Source organism: Emydura macquarii, unplaced genomic scaffold (assembly GCF_026122565.2).
Source record: "Emydura macquarii macquarii isolate MOO-44397 ecotype Brisbane River unplaced genomic scaffold, CSIRO-AGI_Emac_v2 contig_729, whole genome shotgun sequence".
Classification (NCBI taxonomy): domain Eukaryota; kingdom Metazoa; phylum Chordata; order Testudines; family Chelidae; genus Emydura; species Emydura macquarii.
In genome coordinates this window covers 34136-49730 of record NW_027130866.1, presented here as the reverse complement: position 1 = coordinate 49730, position 15595 = coordinate 34136, and the positions used below count along the sequence as shown (strand labels likewise).

Here is a 15595-nt window from a genome sequence, read left to right as displayed (position 1 = left end):
TGCTGCCTCAAGTTCCTTCAGAGGGGCTCCTTTCCTGTAGCTGAGCGGATCAGTGTCATGAGGTCTTTGATAATCGTGATGTCCAGGAAGTTCCGCGGTTAAGAATGCGTGGGGACCCAGCGTGGGGAACTGGCGAGATATTCCCCGTTTTGGGACAAGGCATCAGTGGTTTTGTTCTGGGCCCCAGAATGTAATCATGAAATTGAAGCTTGTGAAGAACAAGCCACAGCACAGCTGCCTCCGGTTCAGCACCTAGGCTCAGCAGAAATAGTGTAAGTTTTCATGATCCATGTAGACCTGTACTGGGCACCGAGCACCCTCCAGATAGTGGTGCCACTCTTCCAAGGCTGCTTGGATAGCTAGATGCTACTTATCTAGAACTTTGTAATTCTGTTTGGCTGGAGTGAGCTTCCGTGAATAGTAGGTGCAAAGGAGGAGGTGCTGTTATGGACCATGTCTTTGGGAAAATATAGCCCCAACTGCCACTTTGAAGGCATTGGTCACAACAACAAAGGGTTACGCTGCGTCAGGCGGGCCAGGATTGGGGCATTGGTAAAGGTCATCTTGAGCCAGTCAACCAGGTGAAGGTGGTGTTTTGGGGAGAAGTGTTGTCAGTGGGGTGATTTGGCCTGAAAACCTGGAGATGAAGTACTTATAAAAGTTAGCGAACCTCAGGAAGCGTTGATGTTTTGAGGGGTGCCCAGATCTGTACTGCCTCCACCTTCTGGGAATCCATGTAGAGGTCCTTGGGGAACAGGATGGAGCCCAGGAACTCCATGGAGCGCTGGTTGAAACTGCGCTTTTTCAACTTTAGATACAGGCTGCATTGACAGAGCCATTCCAGGACTGAGGAGACGTGCTAGGTTTGTTGCTCAAGATCCTCAGAAAAGATGAGGATATTGTCTAGGTGGTGTATGATGTACTGGTTTAGCATGTCATGGAAGACCTTGCTTATGAAGTGCTGGAACATTGCAGAGGCATTTGCGAGGCCAAACAGCATTACCAGGTTTCCCTAGAGGCCATACTGGGTTCAAAAAGCTGTTTTCCAATTCATCCTCAGATCTGAACCAGGATATAGGCTCCCCGCAGTTCCAGCTTCGTGAATACCTGGGTCGATTGTATGCAATCCGGTAGTTCTGGAATGAACAGAAGGGGGTACAGATTCCTGATGGTTTCCTGTTTGAGGGGCCTGATACGCGACACATAGGGCCAGGGTTCCATCTTTCTTTTTGACAAAAAGAATCAGGGCCCTGGCGGGAAAGGTAGATGGGTGGATGAAACCTTTGGCCAGAGTCTCCTGGAGATAGGAACCTGGGCAGCCAGCTGGGGTTCTGACACATTGTATAGATATGTCTGAATAGCACCTGGGACTCGTTGCACCTTGATCGGACAGTCATAATCCCGGTGTGGTGGTAGGATGTCAGCATTCTTCAAGACATCACCGTAGTCACTGATCTTGGTGTATAGTGCTGAAGTCAGCTCTGGTGATGGCCACACCTGGGTGACAGCCAGGGCCTGGAGTGGGTGCATCTCAATTCTGGAGATCATCAGGCAGACTTGCTGGCAGAACTCGGAATGAAAGCTAACTTGCCACTCATGCCAAAGGACATATGGATCATGAATCACTGGCCACAAAATGCTGAGCATTAGAGGGAAGTGTGGCAAGCGGGTTGTTCTGAACTGAAGGACTTCCTGATGGTCCCAGATGGCAACTTCCAGAGACATGGTCTCCTGTGTCACTGTCCCCAGTGACAGGAGTGAGTCATCTATAGTTTCCACTAGGTTGCGGACAGTCTTGGGTGGAACTTGTATATCCAAGGCTTGGGAAGTATTAGCATCTCAGAAGTTGTCTGCCACCCCAGAGTCCACCAGGGCCCACTATGGAGGAATTCAGCAAGACCCCTGGGACAGAGACAGATCTAGACTTTAAGATGTGGGGAGTGCTCAACATGCCTAGGGTTTGCCACAGCAAACAGCAGAGGGGGGAAGGAACATTATCTCGGGGCTAGCCCAGGACAGTTCCCTCTAGTGGCCCTCGGTGTGGTCATTTCCCAAACCAGGGCATGCTTTTGCTCGTGATGGGCAGTTGGTGAGAACATGGATGGATTTTCCACAGTAAAAACACAGGCCATGGTGGCAATGGTGCTCTTTCTTCTCAGATGTCATATGGCACCATCCAGCTGCATGGGTCTGGAGTCTGGGTTAGAGATGAGTACCAAAGGGGGCACCCTTCCCTTTCCTCACATTGCTCACGAAGCCTTTTGTCAATGGGTATGACAAGCTCAATGAAGGATCTACATTGGTTGGTGCCTCCATGCGAGCTAGCTCATCTTTCATCTCCTTGTGTAGTGCCCGCCAGAACTGGTAGAACTGGGGCTGTTTTGTTCCACTCGGTGCCAGAGACTAGTTGCTGAAAGCGGGTGGTGTAGGAGTACGCTGGTCCCCGTCCCTGAAGGAGTTTGTGCAGGGCCGCCTCTGCTGAGCGGGTGTGGTGGGAATAATCAAATATGGTGGAAAATGCCTGGCGGGAGACATCCCACTCAGATAGCACTGGGCTTGCTTGTTCAAGCCGAGGGAAGGTCCAGTCCAACGCATATTCTTAGCCTCCTGACAGAACGAGTCCTACTTTTGTTTCGTCTGCGGGGAAGGACCAGGGGTGGTGTAGAAACAGCAGGTGGCATTGGTTAATAAGCCCCCTGAATTTTTGGCAGTCCCAATTAAAATGTTCTGAGGAACCTGGGTCCAGTTACGCTGCTGCAGCATATGCTCTCAGTGCAGCATTCTCCATCCACAACTGGGCTGCTTGCTCTCATAGCACCTGGTTAACTACTGTGTGCTGTGCCGTGTTTTCATTCAGGAGCGGGGTGGATTGCCTGTAGAGAGCTTGGTTCTCAGTTGTGAGCTGTGACACTTGGGCTTGCATCATGAGGATCTTCTCCTTGGAGCAGTCAACCCAGTCAGGTGTCTCCAGTACCCTCTGGGTGTGCCAGGCAGGAAGTGGGCCAGTGCCTGCTTGCTCCCTCAGGGTAGGCCTTCACCAGGAGTTAGGGTGGGCCAGGCAAACTGCCAGGATCCTGGCAAGGGCAGTCAGGACCAAGGGATGGAGCAGTGTCAAATCTGAGGCCAAGAATAGAGGAGAAGTTCATAATCAAGTTCCAGGCCAGGGTCGATTCCAAGGATCAGAGTCCAAGTCAGGTTTCAGGGTCTGTGTCAGGAGATGAAGTCCAAATCAAATTGAAGCCAGGCATTCAAGAGCAGGAATGGTTGTGGCATCTACAGAAGATCCACACCGTTGCTTAGAGACTTCCTGGAATGCCTCTTGGGTTTATATAGAGCAGGGAACCAATCAGGAGCCATGAAGCTGCTGCCTGTCAGACCCCTTGAGGTGGGACTTCCTGTGTCTGCATCCACAGTGGCTCATGGACAGTGGAGCAGAAGCTGGTTACAATTATTGCTGGGTGGCACAACAGAATGGTGCTTGGTGCTTAACCGATCTGCAGGCCTAGATTCAAGATCCACTAGGACTTATTTAAGGTGCAAGGAGACCCTGTGCTTAGAAAGAGTGGATGTTCTTTAAGTCACTAAAACCATAAGACTTGTCCATGTATCCTTTTCTCCTCTAAACAGTCCCAAACGATTTCGTAAAGGAGCTTAAGGTTTACACGACCCAAGGTTTCAGAGTGATTGCCCTGGCACACAAAACACTACACATGGGAAAGGATGTGGAACTGCAAAACTTAGAGAGGTAAGATTTGCTAATGACTCACTACGGGATGACTCTCCATGCTAACTCTCCACGCCCTGCCAAAACACTATCAAAACAACCTCTGGGTGTTTCTCTTCTTCATTCTAAGGGAGGAGGTAGAGTCCGACCTGACACTCTTGGGCCTTCTGATAATGGAAAATCGGCTGAAGGCAGAGACCAAGCCTGTCCTGGAAGAACTCAGCGCTGCCCGCATTAGAAGTGTTATGATCACAGGTATCTTCTCTGAGCCTGATCCTGTAGCTCTCCAGGTATAGAACTCCCACATTGGACAGTAGGAGTTCCAGGTGCAGATGGCTTGCAGGATCTGGTCCTCTGACTTGCCGGCCCTGTTACATTAGCTCCACATTAATGTGACACAGAATTAAATGGAGTTACAGCAACATACCTCTGGTGTAACAGTGGAGAATCAGCGCCCTGGTCTCTAGACAGAACTGGGGAGAGAAAAGCTCGGGATAGGCACAGTGTGTAGCACAGCGACAATAGTAAAGTCACAACAGACCTAAGAGCAGATTTGTTGCCACAATCTGCCTCACCTGTTTATTTTCCAGGTGACAATCTTCAGACAGCTATTACAGTGGCCAAAAACTCCGAAATGATTTCCAAGACCAGCAAAGTGATTATCATTGAAGCAAGTGAACCAGAAGGACCCACCCCAGCATCCATTACCTGGCAACTAATGGAAGACAGTAAGCAAAATGCAGCTGGAATCAGTGTAAGCACAGGCTAGGGAGGTGGTCACTTTTCAAATGCTTATAGGATTTAATGAAGCACTGAGGCTTTTAATACGTGAAAAGTGGTTTTCTTTCTACTTTACCCAATTGTCTTGAAGCTGCTGTGACATGAAGGGACTGAGGAAACATGCAGGATTTTTAAAATTTTCCATAAAGAATTTTTTTAACCTTCCATCTGCTAGGGGAGAGAGATTTGAGATAGCCATCGGCGCAGAACAACTCATAAAATATAATATAATATAATATAATATAATATCATATAATACTTCTGTAAAATAGTACTCTGCAGATATAGTATATCTCAATCACTATTAGTTCCGTAGGGTTAAATACAACTAGAAATATATGAAACAAACTTCTTTGTAATTTCTGCAGCATAATTTACAATCATGTTTGTTAACATGAAATAATTAAGAAGTGTTAGAACACAAATAAGTAGCTACATGTAGGCAAACCCACACGGTTTTACAAAGGGATGGTAGGTGAGGTAAATAGTATCCCCGTTTTACAGATGGAAAACTGAGGCACAAGGTGGTTAAATGACTTTTCCAAGGTCTGTGACAAGGTGGACAGTAAAAACCCAGGCCTCCAGATTTCCAATTCTCTAGCACCAAGAGCACAATACAGTCGTGTTTTGAACAATTACATTTATCCTGTTCATTAATCACATTTTAAGACATTATGACCCCAGTCTAAGAGTAACTCTTGTCTGATTTCTAGGACACATGTGTTAATATTGAAGAAAGGATTATGCCTGAAAGCAACAATTACCATTTTGCCTTGAATGGAAAATCCTATCAGGTTATAGTGAAGCATTTCAAGAGTTTGCTGCCAAAAGTAAGTCTGCGAGGAAACAAAGTCCTGGTTTTCCACCCTATTTTTTTTTTTTTTTTTTACAAAAACTATGAACATCATGAAAGGTGTTATACTGATAAACAGGTGTAAGAGTCACTCAGTTCATTCTCAACAAAGAGACCATGACCATGCAATGTCCCTATTGTTCCCCAACTTTATCCTGAACACTCCTCCCTCATTCATATTCATTCTGCTGAGGCTTCAAATAAGAGTGAAAATGGTGGGGTGACCGATATAACGGAATTACTGCTTTCATTTATAATTTAATTAAAAACATCAACTCATTACTTGTAGGACACCAACATAGCCATTGACTTGTGGTCACTATCAACCAAGGCTGCATTTAAACTGTGAGCATTTGAACTTCAAAGCAAAAATCTTCCCTCCTGTTGCCAACCCCATGATACCTGCAGTGGCCATAGATGTGCTCTTTTAAAATCCATGGGCCAGATTCTCAGCTGATGTAATTCGTTATAGCACCATTGACTTGCATGAAGCTACACCAATTTACATCAGCTGAGAATTTGTCACTGTATGTTGGGCAGCTTGAAAACCCTGCTATAACTCATGGTTTCATGTGAGCAGTGTATAAAAACAGTCCATTGGGGACGTTTCGAATATTCATCTCTCTCACAAGGAGTTAACAGGAAGCACAGAACTCAGTTAATGTTAGCAGTCTAATCTGGGGACCACACAAGCATGAATGAGCATTTCTAGAGCTGGGGTAGTAACTAATAAAACTGTTCACTAGTGTTCTTCTTGAATGATAAAAGGATCACATAGACTGGAGATGCTGCTTGATACGGAAAAGCTGAGCTATATTTAAAGGGATAATGTTCATGATGCAGGAAAATGATTACATAGAGATGGGGCACATTGCAAACTCGTACAAGCTGATCCAAAGTCTATTAAAGTCATTGGAAAGACTCCCATTGACTTCAATGGGCATGGTGTCACGTTTTGGAACTGGATTTTAAACACTTCAAAGTTTGTGGATCTTGTGACCCTGGGTTTTGGTACAGCTTTTTGTGAGAAGAATCAGGGTCAGATTCCAAATACTTCAACGTGTGGGGAAGAGGTTCAGAGCTGGAGGTTTGGTCTCATGCCATCCGTAGATCAAAGAGGAAAAGATAACGGTTTTATAAAAAACAATAAGTTGCTATTGCAGCTGACGAAATAAAGCAGGGCTGAATTCTCCCTTATGCTACTAAGTATCATACAAGGACATTGGATTCCTAACAGAGTTAAAAATATTTAGGTTTGTTGTTTCAATCTAGTACCTCAGCGTTCTTCTCTCTACAGATACTAGTGAATGGAACTGTTTTTGCTAGAATGTCTCCTGGGCAGAAATCCAGCCTTGTTGAAGAATTTCAAAAACTGAAGTAGGTGCTTTGTTGAAACAAAACAGTAGAATGTTTTCTGAACATAATTAAAATAGATACTGCAGCACAGAGGAGTAAAGCACAGTGTATCTTTACTTTGGTTACAGAACTCAGCTTTCTCACCCTCCCTTTCTCTATGCTTAAAACCCTTCTGAGCTCCCAGTTTACGGTCCCGTTCCACCCAAATTCACACCTAATCTAGCTATACACAACTGCAGTGACGTTAGCCTTAGACCAATTTTAGCCACTGATCTCTATAATATATAAAAGGCACTTTTAGGCATGAGTGGCAGGATGAAATAAAAATACATTTGCTAGCTCCTAATCTCAGTTACAACAGAACCTATGTCTACACTTGCCACCTAATTCGGCGGCAGTCAACAGGAGATACGCAAGCTAACTCCTATTTACCATGGTGTCTTTAGTTCGTTGCGCCAACAGGCCTGGCGGAGGTGGAGTAATAGCGTCGATTTCTGGGTTGATTGAGCAGGTCTCCACTTCCGCTCAATTAATCCAGATAAATAAATATGCTTCCCCACACTGAACACTGCAGTCTCCATTGTTATTCAGTAATGGGTCAAGCCAGTGAACTCTCAAAAGTCCATTCTAGCACGCTGTATAGATATGAGTGCGGATGTCCCCAAACCTGTCTGGTCACATGATGATTGGTCTGCCTTTTTCCAGCTGCACTCACATTCAGTGATAAAATGATGATAAGACCATGCTGAATTTCTGAACTGTGAAATACACACAGCTCGCTCTTCATTGGTATCATGTACTTGGACTTTCAGAAAGCCTCTGACAAGGTCCCTCACCAAAGGCTCTTAAAACAAAGTAAGCAGTCATGGGATAAGAGGGAAGGTCCTCTCATGGATCAGTAACGGGCTAAAACATAGGAAAACAAAGGGTAGGAATAAATGGTCAGTTTTCTACAATGGAGAGAGTAAATAGCGGGGTCCCCCAGGATCTGTACTGGGACCTGTGCTGTTTGAAATATTCATAAATGAACTGGAAAAGGAGAACAGTGAGACGGCAAAATTCGCAGATAATACAAGAGTACTCAAGAGAGTTAATTCCAAAGCTGACTGCAGAGAGTTACAAGGGGATCTCACAAAACTGGCTGACTAGGAACCAAAATGGCAGATGAAATTCAATGTTGATAAGTGCAAAGCAATGCACATTGGACAAAATAATCCCAAATATACATACGTAATGATGAGATCTAAATTGGCTGTTACCACTCAAGTAAGAGATCTTGGAGTCATTGTGGATAGTTCTCTGAAAACATCTGCTCAATGTGCAGCAGTGTCAGAAAAGCTAAGAGAATATTAGAAACCATTAGGAAAAGGATAGATGATAAAACAGAAAATATCATAATGCCCTCTACAAATCGATGGTACGCCCACACCTTGAATACTATGTGCAGTTCTGGTCACCCAATCTCAAAAAAGATATATTAGAAATGGAAAAGGTACAGAGAAGGGCAACAAAGACTAGAGGGCTAGAACAGCTTCCATATGAGGAGAAATTAAAAAGACTGGGACTATTCAGTTAAGAAAAGAGATGACTAGGGGGGGAATATGACAGAGGTCTAAAAATCATGAATGGTGTGGAGAAAGTGAATTAGGAAGTGTTATTTACTTCTTCACATAACACAAGAAGCAGGGGTCACCCAATGAAATTAATAGGAATCAGGTTTAAAACAAACATAAGGAAGTACTTCTTCACACAACGCACAGTCACCCTGTGGAACTCGTTGCCAGGGGATGTTGTGAAGTGCAAAAGTATAACTGGGTTCAAAAAAGTAGATAAGTTCATGGACGATAGGTTGAGCAATGGCTCTTAGCAAGATGGTCTGGGATGCAATGCCATTCTCTGGGTGTCCCTAAACCTCTGACTGACAGAAGCTGGGAGTGGATAGCAGGGGATGGATCACTCGGTAACTGCCCTGTTCTGTCCATTCCCTCTGAAGTGTCTGGCATTGGCCACTGTCAGATGACAGTATACTGAACTAGAGAGGCCATTGGTCTGACTCAGGATGGCTGTTCTTTTGTTTGCTGTATCCTTGTAAAAGCCTGACAATATTTTATCCCACTCAAATTCCTTTTCCATTTATGGATTCTTTTAAAATATAGGTAAAAACAAAACACAAAATTGGATTAAGTACCAGGAAAAACCACCCCACCAACACTCTACCCTACACTAGGGCAGCAGGTGAAATGCTGGTGGTCACGTCTTGGGTTCTGATGTGACATATCTGAAGATCCTAAATGAGTATATGAGAGAGTTTGTTAAATGATAAAACAGTTAAGTACAAAGTTCACCTATTAATTTTTTTCTTTGTCCTCTCAGTTACTATGTGGGTATGTGTGGAGATGGAGCCAACGATTGTGGGGTACGTAGAAACAAAAATCTCTCATCCTCCTGAAATGGTATATTTCATTTTGTCATTCTGCCAAGTGCCATGAAAACAGGAGCTTAATATACTGCCATGAAACGTTATAACAGCTTAGTCCAAGTTAGTTTCTCAGAACATACAATCAATGTGTCCCTTTTAGAAGTATTCTTTAATGGAATTCTTCATGTACATGTGCACCCAACTAGAGTCATTGGGTATGATCAGAAGTATTGAACAGGAATGTTCCTTTTTTATAGTTTTATAGTGTGATCTTCTGGAAGGCATGGTGGGATGGCCTGATCATTAACTATAAAATACAGTAACTGGCTTTACAAACCTGGCCCAAAAATCACTCACATTTTCTAAGGGCACTGAAGAGGATGTTTGAAGGTATTAACAAGTTCAAGGGAGTTCAGAGATAGCAATAAAAATGAGTAAGTGACTGGAGGGGTTGATCTAAGAGGAAAGATTAGATGTAACACCTGAACTTAGAGGTTACTTAAGCCATGTCTACATTACAGATCTATATCGATATACCTAAGTTGCTCAGAGGTGCAAAAAATCCACATCCCTGAGTGATGTAGTTATACTGACCTAGCTCCCAGTGTACAGAGCGCTATGCTGATGGGAGAGCTTCTCCCCTTAGGGAGGTGGTTTAACTATGCCAACAGGAAAAGCCCTCCCGTTGGCGTAGCAGCGGCTTCACCAGTGTAGCTCCCCCCCTTTAGCACTGTACGTGAAGGAAGATCTAAGAAGGGAGGTAACTGCCTACAGATTTTGGAAGAGTGAAAACCCCAAGGTAGGAGAGGAATTATGGACCAAGAGGATACAAATAGGAGTCGTGGGATGAAAAGAAGGAAGGGAGGGAAAAGGCTCCTGACAATGAGATGACATTGGTTAGACTCTGGAATAAAGGCAGATCAGGACATTTGAAACAAGACTGGACAAACACCAGAAAATGTACAGGACAGACTGTTAGGAGCAAGTTCACACGGGCAGGGTGATGGATTCTATAGTAATGTCTTGTCCTGCTCATACACTGGTGTATTTCAGGCTTTGAAAATGGCCCATGGAGGGATATCATTGTCAGAACAGGAAGCATCGGTAGCTTCGCCTTTCACTTCCCAAATGCCCAACATAGAGTGTGTTCCAGAACTAATCAGGTAAAGCAACCTCACTGTGGAATTTCTGCTCTAGTACATTATGTTCACTGTGCTACCTAGGCAACTTCTGTCACCTGGAGTCACACAACAGTCACAGCTTACCCTGAAAGATCTAGTGAAAAATCAAGAGTACACTCAGATACAAATATGCAAATTAGGAAAAATCAAAGTAAATGTCTTCGTAACAAAGTGAACTAAAATGCAAACAAACTGAGCTGCTTCTCTTAGGCAGAGTCCTAGATACTGTTAAAATCGCTTGTGTTATAGTATAGTCACCACAGCATTTTTTTCCAAACAGGGAAGGTCGTGCTGCTTTGGTTGCTTCTTTTGCTGTGTTTAAGTTCCTGACCATGTACGGCTTGACTCAGTTTATTGGCACTGCTCTGCTTTACTGGGTATGTGTCTAAAACCAATCTCTCCTCAATGAGCTGTGTCTTTCTCCAGGTTTTAATCTTTACTGACATCACATAGCTAGGAAGAAAGGGGCTACATTGCTCCACAGTATTGTCAAGGTTTCAGGAGCTGGGTAACAAATAGCAGCAATCAGTCACAATTACTGTTAGTAAGGCAGCAGAACAAGTCCTGTGAAAATGGGCCTGCTCCCCCAGAAGGAAGGGAAAACAAAAGCAGTTCAGAGTACTCACCAGCTGGAAGAGAAGGAGACACAGCAAGCAGGGCTGGTTACAAAATGGCTACTTTAGGGACACAGCTGCTTCACTCTTCCAAATTTATAGGGCCAGTCCCCAAAAAGGAATGCTGGGGGAAAGCTCTTCTGTGAGAGAAGATAGGCTGGGGAGAGTTAATAGCAATCAGGAAGATGCTCTCGGAGGAAAGGGTGTTTTCTGTATATCACTGCTCAATCACAAGACATTATTAATTAATTAATTATTGTTATTATGAAGGGGAAATACTGAAATCCCTGTGCAACTTCTACTCAGGCAAACCCTCCACCCCCTGCTGAAATATGCACTTGCTTCCTTTTGCACAGGTGTGTAGTGTCAAGAAGCTCTGTGGGGTTGTTCACATATGGAAAGTTCAGCATGTGAACATTTGCGGAGCTGGTGCCCCAGTTAACACAGTAACGTTAGACATTGGTAATGTCATAGACAGAGCAGACAAGCACAGCAGGCAAAGCTTGTTCATGTGCAAGACCAGGGACACTGCAGAAGATTGCTACTGCAGTATTTAAAACTGTGCACAGCTAGTGTGCTTTTGTGAAAAAAAAACAACAAAAAACCCCCCAGATTTGCAGGACTTCTTATTGATGAACTAAAACTCATCTGTTTTCATATCAGCATAGCGGAAGCCAGTTACTCAGGCTGAACCCTATATGCACAGCCACCATCTTTGGTCCAACAGCGTTTTCCCATCATGCTGGACAATTGTAGGCCTGGCACAGGCGGCAGGGCCACTCCCACTGACGCTAATGCCCTGCAGCTGACGCATGCTGACATTGACCTCAATGGGGCTGCGCTGAGAATCTGGGCTATAATACTTATTGGGCCGTACCTTTAGGTCGGAGAGTGCCAGTAGCGGCATTCTGTAGCGCTAAAGTCATATTGAGGATGATGACTTTGTAGCTAAAGTGCAAAGATAACGTTCTGGGCTGATCTCAGCTGATGGGTGCCATGGAAATAACCATAACTAATCTGCTATCACAGGAACCTTAGATGGGCTTTTGTTTCTTTTCCTTTCAGCAACTACAAATCTTTGGGAATTACCAATACCTTATGCAAGATGTCGTCATTACCCTTCTGGTTTGCTTAACAAGTAAGCAACTCGGCAAAGGGCGTGCTTAAGTCTTTTTGTGGGTAAACAATCAGTCATGTTCTTTCAGAAATCTAAACAAGAGCCAAATTCTGCTGATGGTTACACCATAACCATTGACTTCAGTGGGGCTACACGGGTGGAACTGAGAGCAGGGTTTGGCCCAGAGTCCTTTGGAAGTACAACCACACTTCTCCTATCCAGAGCATGCAGAATTTAGACACATTACTGTAGCTGGAAGAGGAAGGGTGAGCTGATGATTACGACACTACACTGGAATGCTGCAGAATTAGGGCCAAGTCCTAGCTCTGCACAGAGGTACCTGTGTGACCTGGAGTAAATCGCTCTGTACCGCAGTTCCCTAGCTGTAAATAGGGATAAAATGTACATGGGGGCTCTGTTTCTCCCACTGTTTGCATACTTTGTCTATTAGATCACAATGGGTCACCTTGGGAGGTGGTGGAATCTCCATCCTTAGCGGGCTTTAAGGCCCAGCTTGATAAAGCCCTGGCTTGGCCCTGCCTTGGTCTAGATGACTTCATGAGGTTCCTTCCAACCCTAAAAGTCTATGATTCTATGATAAGCTCTTTGTGCAGGGGCTAGCTCTTATTATGTGTATATTCATTGCTTAGCACTGCGGGGGCCTGACCTTGGTTGAGGCCACTGGGTGCTAAGGGAAACCAAATAATTCTTAATAACAATAGTACAGGCTGCGGCTGTCAGAACAGGCCAGTGGGGAGACAGTGCGGGAACTTCTACAGATCTTTTTAGATGGCACCAACCCACAGCATTGCCTCGTGATGCGTTCTGCTGCTTTACGGACATGCCCAGATGCCATCGGTGATTTCACATGACAACGTGCCAAGGGTCACTAGGACTCGCGCGCGCTGCAGGTAGTTACGCAGCAGCGTTAGAGGGTCAGGACATGGAAGTGAGCAGGTGGCAGCGGTGTCACTAGCACTGCTTCGAGAGTTAGTGTGGTGCTGTTTCCCTATTGAGATGCTGGTGGGAAGGGTGTAGCCACAAAAGCATTCATGGAGGGGAGAATAAGGCCATTGTTTTCCCATTTATTCTGGACAAAACTTGCAGCATTCACACGTGGGCAAGTCAGAGAGTTGTATGTGCAGAAGGGCTTCAGCATCAGGCTGGGACTAGTCACGCACCTAACCTAGCAGTGGAGTAGCAATGGCTGCAGTGTCGCTGAGAGGAAATGTGTGTGTTCTCTTTTGCAGTAAGCTTGACCCAGGCCTACCCAAAGCTGGCCCCTTACCGTCCCCCAGGGCAGCTCATCTCTCCTCCTTTGCTGCTCTCAATCGTTCTCCATGTGTGCATTACTACAATCATGCTGGTCTGTGGCTTCCTCTTTGTGAAGCAGCAGCCTTGGTACGTGGAGATGTCCAACCACAGGTAACTCCACCGCTTTCCATTTCTAATCCCAGTCTTGCAAAATTATGCAGCCAGCCGAGAGCGTGCTGAACTTCAAGACAGTACTGCCGGGTCTGGGGCAGTGGGCACTTGTCAGGATGCCTCCATCCTTCAGCTAGTCACACTCCACGTCCTCTGCACACCGCAGAGTGCAGCTCAGGCCATGGCGCAGCTGCTGCTGCTGCTGGGCATGGGGAACAGGTCATGAAGCCACTTTTTTCCTCTCTTCTATTCAGCTTCTATGAACTTGCTCCGTTCTGCAGCATACAGCAGCAGGAACATATAGCCCAGAGTGAGAGTATTGCTTTTAGCCTTATGCGTGGCGGCAGCAGTGAACAGCCAGGCCAGTGAAGCAAGCTGGAGCTGATGCAAGGAAAAAAGATAAACGGGCCCAAACCTCAGTTTCATATTGTCAACAAACAAATCCACCTATTTCTCTCTGCTTCCTTCCCTGCTGCCCTCTCCTTGCATCCTGCTGTGAGAAGGCTTCTCCTGGGAACATAAAAAGACCATGGGTTGGATTTTCCCTTCCCTTTCACTAGCATAACTTGATTAACTTCAGTGGAAAAACTTGTAACTGAGTGGGGAATCGGGCTCTTTTTCTGTGTGCTGTTTAATGTAAACCCTCTCTCCAAATTCAGCAGCCCTTTACATCCTGTCCTCACGGTGAAATACACATCTAGGAGAGAAAATAAGGCAAGGGTTTGCAGTGGGAACGTTCCCTGATCAACAGGGTCAGGCCTGGGCTCTTTTCCTGCTGCTGTTTTGTATGTTAAGGGTTGCACACTTGCCAATGAATGTGGAGGCTGCTACGGGAAAGGTCCCTCTTCTGAAGGATGCTGCCCATCCCCACAGTTACCATTGCTGCCCTTAGAGCAGAGGTTTTAACCAGGTGGAGCAGAGAGGTTAGGCCTTTTTGATGCAGAATTAAATGTAGCTTTTATTTTGGTGCATGAAACCTGGATATTACAGTGATGAGTGCAGTGGAAACACCGGTTGGCTAAGACATGATAAAGAATGCTGCTTTATTCCGGCCAGTCACAGCTTAGAGAGTGCAAGCAAGTGCCTCATAAATATCGGTGATTTTTTTGCAGAGTGCACCCTCCAGGAAACCAGTCCCTGTCTTCTGTCAGCACCGTTCTAAATAGGAATGGAACTGCAAATGGCACTGCTGTCTTCAGCAGAGTTCTAAGCTATGAAGACACCACTCTCTGGCCACTAACTACAGTCAACTGCATAATTCTAGCGTTTGTCTTTTCCAAGGGAAAGCCGTTCAGGAAACCCATCTACACTAACTGTAAGTCTAACTGCATGAACGTGTGCTTTCCAGATATTTACTCTTAAGATAACATGGACGTATAGTTTCCTAAGAGGAATGCTTTGATTTGCCTCATCCTTTTGGGATTCATCTGGACCTGAGCCCAAGACCAGCGTAGCAAGCGGTCCTTGATGGCAGACAGCTCCCATTTCACCAGCTGAGGCCAGGCTCAGCCAAAGCTCCACGTGTAGGCTTGTCCTCAAGGTTAATCTTTATACCAGCACGGCCAGAGAAGACGTACATGGGACGTCTGTGTTTCTAGAGCAACACAGCAATTATTGCCAGAACCCTTTGTTAAAATTTGAAGACATAACAAAAGGATGAGATTCATTTGCTGAAACTCCATAAACAAAATGATTTCCTTGTGATCTTTGTGGTACCCAGCTCTGCCGGGCATCTGTGCTGTGGGCCGGGAGCAGAAAAGTCTGTGAGAAAGGCACAAAATTCTATCACTTTGAGTTTTGTAGAAGTGATTTAACAACTCCCGATAGCTCCTTCCTGCCTGCGCCTCTGTGCTGAGAGCAGCCAGAGGAAAGTCTTGTTTAGGCCCAGGCGGGTTAATGCCAATGTGTACCTTAGAATGGAGCAAGCCCCCCGGTGTTCTGGAGAGCAGCAGTCGGGTGAGAGCTGCCAGATTTCACGCTTCCAAGCTGAGTGTGGTGAAAGTCTTCTTTCGTGCTGACAAACATGCACAAACAAGAGCTGCCTTTTGGCAAATGTTACATTGCTCCTAAAAGACACTGGTTTGAAAGCCCAGCATCTTGCTTCCTCACCCCTCCTATGTGCTTCA

The 15595-nt window shown here is 45.3% G+C and overlaps 1 protein-coding gene across 1 annotated transcript in view; it reads left to right on the top strand.

Annotated features, from left to right (window-relative positions):
- Positions 1 to 15595, top strand: part of LOC137149329 (probable cation-transporting ATPase 13A5) — a 54080-nt gene that overhangs the window by 33295 nt on the left and 5190 nt on the right. The window contains exons 17-27 of the mRNA XM_067542811.1: positions 3628 to 3745; positions 3855 to 3979; positions 4315 to 4478; positions 5218 to 5334; positions 6655 to 6734; positions 9087 to 9129; positions 10186 to 10295; positions 10594 to 10690; positions 11993 to 12065; positions 13295 to 13469; positions 14582 to 14784. Coding sequence (XP_067398912.1) covers positions 3628 to 3745; positions 3855 to 3979; positions 4315 to 4478; positions 5218 to 5334; positions 6655 to 6734; positions 9087 to 9129; positions 10186 to 10295; positions 10594 to 10690; positions 11993 to 12065; positions 13295 to 13469; positions 14582 to 14784 — 1305 coding nt within the window. The remainder of the gene's footprint in view (positions 1 to 3627; positions 3746 to 3854; positions 3980 to 4314; positions 4479 to 5217; positions 5335 to 6654; positions 6735 to 9086; positions 9130 to 10185; positions 10296 to 10593; positions 10691 to 11992; positions 12066 to 13294; positions 13470 to 14581; positions 14785 to 15595) is intronic.